This window comes from Oncorhynchus masou, chromosome 18 (assembly GCF_036934945.1).
Source record: "Oncorhynchus masou masou isolate Uvic2021 chromosome 18, UVic_Omas_1.1, whole genome shotgun sequence".
NCBI classification, from domain to species: Eukaryota; Metazoa; Chordata; class Actinopteri; order Salmoniformes; family Salmonidae; genus Oncorhynchus; species Oncorhynchus masou.
Window position 1 is genome coordinate 51,218,044 of NC_088229.1, and position 12,741 is coordinate 51,230,784.

The 12,741-nt window shown below is 41.1% G+C and overlaps 2 protein-coding genes across 4 annotated transcripts; both read left to right on the top strand.

The window, feature by feature from the left end:
- Positions 1-518: 518 nt before the first annotated feature.
- LOC135504762 (zinc finger and SCAN domain-containing protein 2-like) lies at positions 519-7,930 on the top strand. 2 transcript variants are annotated; one of them, XM_064923613.1, is made up of 3 exons: positions 519-731; positions 1,677-1,886; positions 6,497-7,930. In XM_064923613.1, the coding sequence occupies exons 1-3, from the start codon at positions 728-730 to the stop codon at positions 7,528-7,530; spliced, it is 1,248 nt and encodes a 415-aa protein (XP_064779685.1). In that variant the 5' UTR covers positions 519-727; the 3' UTR covers positions 7,531-7,930. The 2 variants fall into 2 exon arrangements, with proteins under 2 accessions (XP_064779685.1, XP_064779686.1); XM_064923614.1 differs by having other exon boundaries at positions 1,680-1,886.
- A 123-nt stretch (positions 7,931-8,053) lies between these two features.
- Positions 8,054-10,786, top strand: LOC135504765 (zinc finger protein 135-like). 2 transcript variants are annotated; one of them, XM_064923618.1, is made up of 2 exons: positions 8,054-8,608; positions 8,932-10,786. In XM_064923618.1, exons 1-2 carry the CDS (start codon positions 8,419-8,421, stop codon positions 9,882-9,884), a joined length of 1,143 nt encoding a protein of 380 aa, XP_064779690.1. In that variant the 5' UTR covers positions 8,054-8,418; the 3' UTR covers positions 9,885-10,786. The 2 variants fall into 2 exon arrangements, with proteins under 2 accessions (XP_064779690.1, XP_064779691.1); XM_064923619.1 differs by having other exon boundaries at positions 8,959-10,786.
- The last annotated feature ends 1,955 nt before the right edge of the window (positions 10,787-12,741 follow it).

The window sequence follows — 12,741 nt, forward strand, 5'->3', positions numbered from 1 at the left end:
CACCCTAGTCATAGACTGTTCTATCTGCTACCGCACGGCAAGCGGTACCGGAGCACCAAGTCTAGGTCCAAGAGGCTTCTTAACAGTTTCTACCCACAAGCCATAAGTCTCCTGAACATCTAATCAGATGGCTACCCATACTATTTGCATCCCCCCCCCCCTTTTACTCTGCTGCTACTCTCTGTTTATTATCTATGCATACTGTAGTCACTTACTGTAGTCACTAACTCTACCTACATGTACATGTTACCTCAATTACCTCGATTAACCTGTGCCCCCACACATTGACTCTGTGCCGGTACCCCCTGTAAATATCTTCGCTACTGTTATTTTACTGCTGCCCTTTAATTATTTGTTATTTTTTACTTTGTCTTAAAACTGCATTGTTGGTTAAGGGCTTGTAAAGTAAGCATTTCACTGTCAGGTCTACACCTGTTGTATTCGGTGCGTTTGAGAAATACATTTTGATTTGAATATGTCGAAAGAGACTTTTATTTTGAACTTTTTTGAAATTCTATGACCCGGAAGTATTTCATTTGTGGTTCTGATGAGACGATGATCTGACAAATGTTGTTTATGTCCAATCTTTCTCTAATCTGTTGTTAAATGTCCCCGTCTAGAGATATCGAATCAAGAATCTGGCGGACACCCCAGCACAAAAGTCGGTTTGTGATTAACTTGCATTTCAGGCGGATTCCATGCTCGAAGGAGTGAGAGGAGAAGTCAAATGGGTAAGGTTCCATTAATAGTATTTATCCTTGTACGTTATCCGTCATGAAAATGTAATGTAAATATCTGTCATTAACCACGTTTCCATCCACAGTTTTTATGCGAGGAAAGTCCCTTAGTATAAAAAAATCGCGACAGATGTGGAAGTTTTGGTGTAATGTTATAAATACCGACAGACGTTTTTTTGACATTGTATCTTTTTGTGTCGGTAAAATTCATTATGATGGAAATGGCGGTGGAAACGCCTTCATGCGCAAATGTTGATATAACCATCAAATCGAAGTACATTTGGAGGCACGCGATGATATGGTGTGTGGTCATCCCACTAGTACGACTCGGGAAACCATACAGTTTATTAAGATGCAATGAAATACGTTACGATTAACTTCACATGGTGGTGAAAGTGCACGGTGTTGAGCTTGAGGCTGCTTTCCAATTAATATCGAGGGTATTAGTCTAGGGACATGATGCTTGACAAATACAAATATTATCGCTCTTATCCATAACAATCTCATCATGTAGAATAGACAACCCGCACAGCCTACCCGCAATGTGTCTGCGAGCTGTTGGCTATAGAGCGCAGGTGCCAAGACCAGAGTAGGCACATTTGCCATTGTGACAAAACTATCCGTAGAGTTGAAAATGCGATTGAAACACATTGAACTTTAGATTATTATTCGGTACATGAAAATGTAAATGTTGTGTGTAATACGTCATCAAGCACTGATTTAAAAAAACCGCAATAAATCCATTTTGTGGGAAAATTGGCATATTTTCTAGAATATTCGCACGAAAATCTGTCGCCATTTGGATGAAAACCTAGCCACTGCCTTGGAAGTCTTGCACTCAATGCAGTTGCATTGTTTCATTCATGTGATACATTTTACACCACGTTTTAACTGTATTTCTAGTGCTGATTTTAAGAGTTTTGCACCTCATCTATTAAGCAGATGGAAGCCTTCGAAAGATGTCTAAAATTGAGCGTCTGAACGCCCGTGTGGCGAAACTGCTGACGGTGGCGGTGCATGAGGTTCTGCAGGTGGTTAAAGAGACGGTGTCAGAGTATCAGGAGAACACGGCCAAAACTCAAAGAGAGAATGAGAGTCTGAGGAAAATTCTGCAGGAACTCCAGGATAAGATGAAGAGAGAGAACACAGGTGAGTCCGAGTAGTGAGTGTATGCTAGGCGATGTTCCCTTGAGCATTGTACTCTAAAGTAGGTATTCCACCTCAAAGCACAAGAGGATTTTGACACCCACCATCTCAGATTATGAAATGGTTTCTGTTGTTAAACAGATAATATTAGCATTCCTGCAACATTATTTTGTTTAAATATGCTTTTGAGTTCTTAGAAATTAAGCAAATTGATGGCACCCAAATTGTCCATTTAAATGTATAGGATTCATATTAGAGGTCGACTGATTATGATTTTTCAGCGCCGATACCGTTTATTGGAGGGCCAAAAATATCCTATACCAATTAATCAGCTGATTTATTTTTTTATTTTTTTGTAATAATGGCAATTACAGCAATACTGAATGAACACGTATTTTAACTTAATATAATACATCAATAAAATCAATTTAACCTCAAATAAATAATGAAACATGTTCAATTTGGTTTAAATAATGCAAAAACAAAGTGTTGGAGAAGAAAGTAAAAGTGCAATATGTGCCATGTAAGAAAGCTAACATTTAAGTTCCTTGCTCAGAGCATGAGAACATATGAAAGCTGGTGGTTCCTTTTAACATGAATCTTCAATATTCCCAGGTAGGAAGTGTGAGGTTGTAGTTATTATAGAAATTATAGGACTATTTATCTCTCTACCATTTGTATTTCATTAACCTTTGACTATTGGATGTTCTTATAGGCACTTCAGTATTGCCAGTGTAACAGTATAGCTTCCGTCCCTCTCCTCGCTCCTACCTGGGCTCGAACCAGGAACACATCGACAACAGCCACCCTCGCTCTGCATGGGTAACGCTGCTTCAAGGGGAACAACCACTTCAAGTCTCAGAGCGAGTGATGTTTGAAACGCTATTAGCGTGCACCCCACTAACTAGCTAGCCATTTCACATCGGTTACACCAGCCTAATCTCAGGAGTTGATAGGCTTGAGGTCATAAACAGTGCAATGCTTGAAGCATTGCGAAGAGCAGCTGGAAAAACACTTACGAGCCTGCTGGTGCCTACCACTGTGCAGTCAGACAGCTCTATCAAATCATAGACTTAGTTATAACATAATAACACACAGAAGTACGAGCCTTGGGTCATGAATATGGTCGAATCCGGAAACTATCATCTCGAAAACAAGACGCTTATTCTTTCAGTGTGATACGGAATCGTTCCGTATTTTATCTAACGGGTGACATCCATAAGTCTAAATATTCCTGTGCATTGCACAACCTTCAATGTTATGTCATAATTACGTAAAATTCTGGCAAATTAGGCGGCCCAAACGGTTGCATATACACTGACTGCGTGCAATGAACGCAAGAGAAGTGACACAATTTCACCTGGTTAATAATGCCTGCTAACCTGGATTTCTTTTAGCTAAATATGCAGGTGTAAAAATATATACTTCTGTGTATTGATTTTAAGAATGGCATTGATGTTTATAGTTAGGTACACATTGGAGCAACGATAGTCCTTTTTCACGAATACGCACCACATCGATTATATGCAACGCAGGACACGCTAGATAAACTAGTAATATCATCAACCATGTGTAGTTAACTAGTGATTATGATTGATTGTTTTTTATAAGATACGTTTAATGCTAGCTAGCAAATTACCTTGGCTTACTGCATTCGCGTAACAGGCAGGCTCCTTGTGGAGTGCAATGTAATCAGGTGGTTAGAGCGTTGGACTAGTTAACTGTAAGGTTGCAAGATTGAATCCCTGAGCTGACAAGGTAAGAATCTGTCGTTCTGCCCCTGAACAAGGCAGTTAACCCACCGTTCCTAGGCCTTCATTGAAAATAAGAATGTGTTCTTAACTGACTTGCCTAGTTAAATGAAGGTGTAAAAAAAAAAAAAAAGCATCGGCCAAATCGGTGTCCAAAAATACAGATTTCCGATTGTTATGAAAACTTGAAATCGGCCCCAATTAATCGGCCATTCCGATTTAATCGGTCGACCTCTAATTCATAGAATATTCAATAAATATAGTACCTTGCATCTGATTTGGACATTTTTTATTTTACAGTGAGTAAGAAATCCCAAAAATTGTCAAAAGTCACCCATGGACCCTCAACACCCCACCCCAAGAACTAGTATATTGTATCAGTTCTCTCTGTCTGACATAGTATGAAGTTGTTAGGTTTATGTCCCGTCCTACATCCTGATATTCCAAGGTTCTAACCACTAGGTGCTATTAGGTGATAGCCGTGACACCTCCCTCAATGTTAAAGGGACAGTTCCACCAATTTTCAAAATGATGTTGGTTTCCTTAACCTGTAAGCAGTCTATGGACAATGTATGACAGAAATCATGCTTTGGTTTTGTTGTCAACTGTCTCAAATGCTAACCTTTTAGCACATCTAATGCAAGTCAATGGTACCTAATATTAGCATTTTTACTCTTAACACCTTCATCATCCTAAAAAAGTGTCTACAATTTGATTGTGTAACTCAATTATGTTAGTTATAGATGATTTGAAGTATGAAAATGCGAATATACAGTTGAAGTCGAAAGTTTACATATGCTTATGTTGGAGATATTGAAACTCGTTTTTCAACCACTCCACAAATTTCTTGTTAACAAACTATAGTTTTGGCAAGTCGGTTAGGACATCTACTTTGTGCATGACACAAGTAATTTATCCAACAATTGTTTACAGATTATTTCACTTATAATTCACTGTATCACAATTCCCGTAGGTCAGAAGTTTACATGCACTAAGTTGACTGTGCCTTTTTAAACGGCTTGGAAAATTCCAGAAAATTATGTCATGGCTTTAAAAGCTTCTAATTTGCTATTTGACATAATTTGAGTCAATTAGATGTGTACCTGTGGATGTATTTCAAGGCCTACCTTTGCTTGACATAATGGGAAAAAGGCCTACCTTTGCTTGACATAATGGGAAAATCAAAAGAAATCAGCCAAGACTACAGAAAAGCAATTGTAGACCTCCACAAGTCTGGCTCATCCTTGGGAGCAATTTCCAAATGCCTGAAGGTACCACATTCATCTGTACAAACAATAGTACGCAAGTATAAACACCATGGGACCAAATCAATCCCAGAACAACAGCAAAAGACCTTGTGAAGATGCTGTAGGAAACGGGTACAAAAGTATCTATATCCACAGTAAAACAAGTCCTTTATCGACATAACCTGAAAGGCTGCTCAGCAAGGAAGAAGCCACTGCTCCAAAACCACTATTAAAAAAAGCCAGACTCCGGTTTGCAACTGCGCATGGTGATAAAGATTGTACCTTTTTTCTTATCGTACTCTCTGGTCTGATGTAACAAAGATTGAACTGTTTGGCCAAAATGACCATTGTTATGTTTGGACGAAAAAGGGGGAGGCTTGCAAGCCGAAGAACTCCATCCCAACCGTGAAGTACGGGGGTGGCAGCATCATGTTGTGGGGGTGCTTTGCTGCAGGAGGGACTGGTGCACTTAACAGGATGGAAAATTATGTGGATACATTGAAGCAACGTCTCAAGACATGCTTGGTCGCAAATGGGTCTTCCAAATGGACAATGACCCAAAGCATACCTCAAAAGATGTTGCAAAATGGCTTAAGGACAACAAACTCAAGGTATTGGAGTGGCCATCACAAAGCCCTGATCTCAATCCTTTAGAAAATGTGTGGGCAGAACTGATAAAGTGTGTGTGAGCAAGGAGGCCTACAAACCTGACTCAGTTATACCAGCTCTGTCGGGAGGAATGGAACAGAATTCACCCAACTTGTTATGAGAAGCTTGTGGAAGGCTACCTGAAACATTTGACCCAAGTTAAACAATTTAAAGGCAATGCTACCAAATACTAATTGAGTGTATGTAAACTTCTGACCCACTGGGAATGTGATGAAATAATTAAAGCTGAAGTAAATCATTCTCTCTACTAATTATTCTGACATTTCACATTCTTAAAATAAGGTGGTGGTCCTAACTGACCTAAGACAGGGAACTTTTTACTAGGATTAAATGTCAGGAATTGTGAAAAACTGAGTTTAAATGTATTTGGCTAAGGTGTATGTAAACTTCCGACTTCAACTGTAGGTACCATTTACTTGCATTGGATTTGCGCCACAAATGCTAAAAAGTTACCATTTGAAATGGTGGCTAGGTAAACAACCAAAGAGTTGCTTAAAAATCATGTTAAACACTATTATTGCACACAGTGAGTCCAAGCAACTTATGTTACTTGTTCAGCAAATTTTATATTCCTGAATGTATTTAGGCTTGCCATAACAAAGGGGTTGAATACTTATGACTCGATTTCAGCTTTTAATTTTTTATGAATTTGTAAAAATGTCGAAAAACATAATTACACTTTGACATTATGGGGTATTTTGTGCAGGCAAGTTACACAATCTCTTGCTGAAATGACATGGAATGACCCAACGCTAACAGGCTCCAGGGTCAAGCCTCTTGTTTGGTCTCCAGGAGATTGAGAACAAACTAAATACAGAAAGACACATTTACATTTCACAATGGACAAATAAAATGGTATTGCTTATGACCACCATCAGCTACCCTCCCCCAGTCAATTGCCTATTACCTTGCTATAAGCCAATATGCATCTTGTTCATGTTCACAGGTGCTGTGCAGACTGTGACTGTCCAACTTGAGCTGCAGAATTGTAAGCAGGAACTTTCCCTGGGGGAGGACACTGAACTCTTCCCGTCTGAAGAGGAGTTGACCGAGATTCTCTCTCCAGAGCCACATGATGGGCTTACCAGCGAAAAACCCTTTGGAGTCCAAACATTTGGCTTTCCTCCTATCAGTTTGAAAAAGAAGAGCAGGTCGTTCCACTCAGCCTGTGGCCCAAGGAGCTTGCTGGTCGAGGAACGACCAGAAACGACCACCCAGAGCAGAGAGTTGGATCTTAAATCTGAGATAGGACATGATACACATGCAAAGGAACACCACACTCTGGTGACTGATACTGCGCTGTCAGAAACACAATTGAGTCATATGAACTCCACTCACACCGTTTCAAACTCACTTTTCCCAAACGATTCCCCTCAGGCCTCTCAACCACTGCTGACTTTTGAGGAGATCAAACCAGAACCCGAAGTGGAAGCGTATGTCACATATTCAACACCAAAGCATTTTTATGACTGTGCAGGCTCAAGCCACATTTTACCCCAGACCCAACTCAATCGAGAGCCTCTTCAACCTAACTCAGGGTCTTATGAACTTGTGTACTTCCAGCCTAACCAAAATTGCTCAGGGGAATCATTTGCATTGGGAAGCAATGCTGAATCGGCATTGGACAGATTTGAGGAACAGCACAATACCCTCCCATTTAGGAAATCTTTTGGTGGAGCAGGAGGGTTGAGAATACTCCAGCGACATCTCGGTAGTGAGAAGCGCTACTGCTGTCCTCTGTGTGGCCGGTGCTTCAGTCACGCTGGTGATTTTAAAAAACACAAGAGGGTCCACACTGGTGAGAAGCCATACTGTTGTTCTGTGTGCGGAAAGCGTTTCAGTCAGTCAGGCTACCTAAAAATACACCAAAGGTACCACACTGGAGAGCGACCGTATGGCTGTACCCAGTGTGGGAAACGTTTCAGTCATTCTAGTAATTTCAAGAAGCACCAACTCACTCACCTAGGATCAGTGCCATAATGTATGAGAACATAAGGGATCTTTGACTGAGAACTATGGCATTCCGTTAATTTAGAGTTGGTCAGATTAAGTGTATGGGGGAAATGTTCAGGAAAGTGAAAGGATAATATCTAACAGGAGAGAATTGCTTACTTTGTGTTTGACTTGACATAATTACTAATCTTTGGTAGAGTTTTCTGATGTGGACAATATTGTGAAAAGCTGGTATTGACATTTTCAGCACCAAATCCCACTGATAGAATTAATGCGCAAGACCACAAATTACTGTATTATTCCTGTCAATGGTGGTGTGGGTCTGAGAATCTTCCTATTTGATATTTACTACTAGTAAACCTCTAAATTTGATTAGAATGTGTAACTCTTGTCATTTTGAATAAACAAATATTTTTCTCCAACAAAATGTACGTACTATTACATGTATGTGTTAATAAATATATTCCACTGTTGGGACTACATATAATGATAATGAAAATCACTGTCAAAGTGAAACACGAACTTGAGTGCGCGTCCGTTTTGGCAACCGCCCCTTTACGTGACTTGCGGAAGTGACGAGCCCTGTGCTACAACAAAACAGTTCAGCCGTTATCCACAAATGGATACAGGTGAGACATTTTATGTTGAACTTGCATGTTGATCGCTCAGACGACGACGAAGAAGAAAACATCGGAGCCAAAACAGGCATTGATGTAGTCGGAAGCTAACGTTAGCATGTCAGAGCCTCTAAGTGTTAAGATCTGTAACCTTAGCAGCTAGTTAGCTCACAACAGCTACCATTGGACGGTCATCGATGGCTTCAAAGTAAGCCCTGCACTGCCTTTTTACATGAAACTTGGACGTTCTCACAGCCATTCACTGCATTTTGTAGTCCTGTAACCTAATTTGTAAATCATGTCGAAAATTGAGCGTCTGAACGCCCGTGTGGCGAAGCTGCTGACGGTGGCGGTGCATGAGGTTCTGGAGGTGGTGAAAGAGACTGTGTCTGAGTATCAGGAGAAAACAGCCAGAACTCAGAGAGAGAACTTGAGTCTGAGGAGGAGACTACAGGAACTTCAGGAAAAGATGAAGAGAGAGAACACAGGTGAGATTCAATGCTTGTTGTTGAAGTAATATACCTAGTTGACTGTAAAAATGAGAAGGGCCTGACTCTGTTTCTGCTCTGAGTCTATTATGTTGGGTTGCTCAGATGAGACTGCTATCAAGTTGTTGGGGGTAGTTTTCCTCAAAAGCACATGTAGCAGAAACTAGGTAAATTCTGATGTTTAGATAGTCCTTTAGTTATTCATCTGTGGGGACAGATGAGAAACGCTGTTGTGATATGCCTGATCAAATTAATACAATCAACAATTGTTACCCTCTGTGGTGTTTGGTGTGGTTTTCTGATACCATCTTTGTCATTGGCAGCTCAACAGTCTGCCCCTGCTCCCACAGCCATTTCAGGTAAAACCGAGCAGGAGGAGGGAAGCGAGGGCAGCCCCTGGCCGCAGGACCCAGAGTCTACACAGTACGAGGACAAACCATTGCTCACCCAGAAACCGTGGAGGAGACTGGAGATCGAGTACAACAACTCACTGGAGCTAGACCACTTGGAGGATTCCGAGACTGAGTGTAATGTCACACTAACGTTAGCCGAGCGTAGCGGAGCGCCTCCCGAGAGGTTGTCACAGGTGACAGAGGCAGCCCTGACTGTATACATGCCTCATTCTCTGTGTGACGCTGACCTAGACTCCATGCACACAGGACATATGTCCTCCAACATGTTACCCCTAAGCCATCCCAGCTCTCCTCCTCACCCAGGTCTGTTCTCGGGTGAAATCAAAACCGAACCTGAGCACTTGGAATATTCCTCTGCCCCCCAAGAGACCCCAGACCAGAACCCATTTTTTGAGTGCGAAGACTCGAATAGTAGCGCAACACATAATCACAGTGCCCCGGAACCCATGCAGAACAACCCGGAAATGCACGGTGTAGTGCACTACATCAACGCAGAAGGTCTAAACACCTTTGTGGACACGTTTCCCTTCACATGTCACCCAGAGTTGGTCCAGGACACCAGGCGACAAAATAGGCCTCTGCTTAGGCGTGAGGAGAGCCACAGCTGCATCCTGTGCGGGAAGACGTTCAGCCGGATCGGGAATCTTCGAATCCACCAGCGCTGTCACACAGGGGAGAAACCCTACTGCTGCCTGCACTGTGGGAGACGCTTCAGTCACGCTGGGAACCTGCAGAAACACAAGAGGGTTCACACTGGGGAAAGACCGTATGGCTGCCAACAGTGCGGCAAGACTTTCAGTCAGTCCAGTCACCTTAAGAAGCATCAGAGAATTCACGTTGTCAGGCATCTTAGTGTTGAATAAAGTTTCAGACTTTCAGATTTAATTGTCCTTGAATCAAAAGTGAAGTGCATTTGTTGAACTTTGGCCTGTTTGTATGGATGTTGGGGTGATTTTGTGCTGCAACCCTGAAGCATAGTGTGCCACTTACTACATGGTCACAAGGTATAACGTAGACCACATTTTTTGAGAGTGAAATTGGAGCTAGTTTGTGTACCAGCGTTGTCTGTCCTTCTCCATGCTCGAACCAGGGACCCTCTGAAACACAACTGTCTCCAAAGTATCATTAACTATTGCTCCACAAAAGCTGCAGACCTTGCAAAGCATGGGAAACAACTACTTCAAGGTCTCAGAGCAGGTGATCTCACCGATTTGAACGCTACTGGTGCACGCCGCTAACTAGCTAGCCAAATTTTACATTGGCTGCACTCAACCTACTTTGACCTCTGGACAAAGCCCAACTGTGTGATCCCGGTCAAAAGCATTCATGTAACAGTGTTGCTTCCGTCCCTCTCCTTACTTGAACCAGGGACCCTATGAACACACCAACAAACTGTCACCCACAAAGCATTGTTACCGGTCACTCCATAAAAGCTCCGGCTTTTGCAGAGTAAGGGAAACCTCGACTTCAAAGTCTCAGAGCGGGTGACGTCTACTAGCGCGCACCGCTAACTAGCTAGCCATTTCACATCGGTTACACTGGGATCAAACCAGCAACTGGCCTGTAGAGCCAACAACGTGACTGTGACTGTACTAAATGCATTCCCAATAGTCAACTCATGGAAGTGTTTGTAAGATCATTACAATGTGAAGTTATCTTAATTGACATAATCAAGCATGGATCAATACACGCTATATGGACTGACAGTGTGTATGCAGCATGTGTTTCGTAGATAAGCTGTTCAAATAAATGTATAATTGGTTGATGTGTGACAGCATTTGATACTTACAGGCTCATTGGATAGTTCACCGAAATGACAAAATCACATATTGGTTTCCTTACCCTGTAAGCATAATGTCCTGTGGTTTGTTTCATTGATTCTCCCCTTAAAATGACCCTAATTCATCGGAGTGGATCAGCTTGAGCAAAGTGAGGTGTTGAATCACTGATCTACATAGTAGATAATAGTATTCCCTGCCAAATAATAGGCTTTGTACAATTTAGTTTTGTAGAGCTTTGCCTCCACTGGATTAGGCGATCCCACAGCCAAACACTCTCACACAACCAGACATTGATTGATTGGACACAGCGTATGTCAACTAGAAAAGGACATTTTAGTAGAAACTTTGTGCACTTGCTCAGCTGGCTCAAAGTATTATTATTAATAGTGGAAAAAGTTCACATATTGAGATATCTTCCAAGAAAAGATGGGGGTGGCAGGTAGCCTAGTGGTTAGAGTTTTGGACTAGTAACCAAAAGGTTGCAAAATCGAATCCCCGAGCTGACAAGGTAAAAACCTGTTGTTCTGCCTCTGAACAAGGCAGTTAACCCACTTGGCTGTCATTGAAAATAAGAATTTGTTTTTAACTTACTTGCATAGTTAAATAAAGGTTAATAATCATTTAAAAAGACAATGCCTTCAAATGCTAAGTTTAAAAATAGTTATCATTGAAGCAGCTGAAGTAAGAATGCATTTAAATCCATCTTAATTCATGCAAACCCTTCACGTGTGGGAAATGGTCTACATGGATAGGGCTAAATGTACATGTTTGTTACAGAAGAAATACGAAAAGCAGATGCATAACCATGATTTTTGAGTTAATGGGGATATTATTAGACCAAAGGTGAGTACACAACAGTTCACCAGGCACAAGTCTTAATCCAAACATTACATTGATTTTAAATGTGTATTTTATATTTACTGTACTTTTTGCCGCATTTGTAATCAGAAATCGGAAACTACTCTGGATACATTCAGTAACAAGACTATTGCTGGAAAATTGTGGAAGACAAAAATGACAAGGGTGAAAGGACTAACTGGTCTCCAAGTGACCACACGCCTCTCAAGTGTCTACAGTTCCTAATCAATTTCAATGCACCTTTATGACTCAAAGAAGTCTTCAACTAGGTACATTTCTTTTACCTATATGATCTGACAGTGTTAGGCTTTCACAAGGCAATTCAGAGAAACAGATTGTAATTTTGGTTCATATAGAAAGGAGTACATTCAGGTGCGTGTGCCACAGCAAATTTTCTTCCCCATAAACGAACAGGTTCATTGTGTTCAGAACAACCCAGTGTATGATGACATAACAGACAACAAAATTGCAGAAGTTGCCCAATTATCGGGAGGGATGGGGGCAACTTCTTGTTGCGTGTGGTGCTCAAGTTCAGAATGTCTTATCAGGCAAAACACACAATACTGTGAATTGCCATGTATAGCATGTTGCTGTACACTACGTTCCAATTTAGGTGCTTATTAGTGTCCAAATATGCCATTTTCAACCCATATATATGGGTATGAGTGTAAAGGGCTACATGCTCATGGATTAGAATGTATCAAAAAGCTGAATGTAAATATTGTTAGCATAGCTTTCAACTGGTTAGTCTGTCATGAAAAGAGCAGGTGTTCTTAATGTTTTGTATGCTCAGTGTTAGAACACTATCTGCCTAAATTGAAATGTTTATTTATAACAATGACAAAAATAGTACAATAAATGAAGGTACCTGACGATAGACACAAGGAAGCACTATAGATGTACAGGACAACAGTATGTTGATGGCTGTAGGTTTGTGATTTGTCTGTTTTAACATGGGAATAACTGGGAGCTAATGTGACCATTACAATTAGAGCATGCTAGCTAACTCGCTCTTACAGCAATAACATACAAAACACATCCCAGGATGCATCAAATATCTAACAGGCACTGTTCAAAGGTT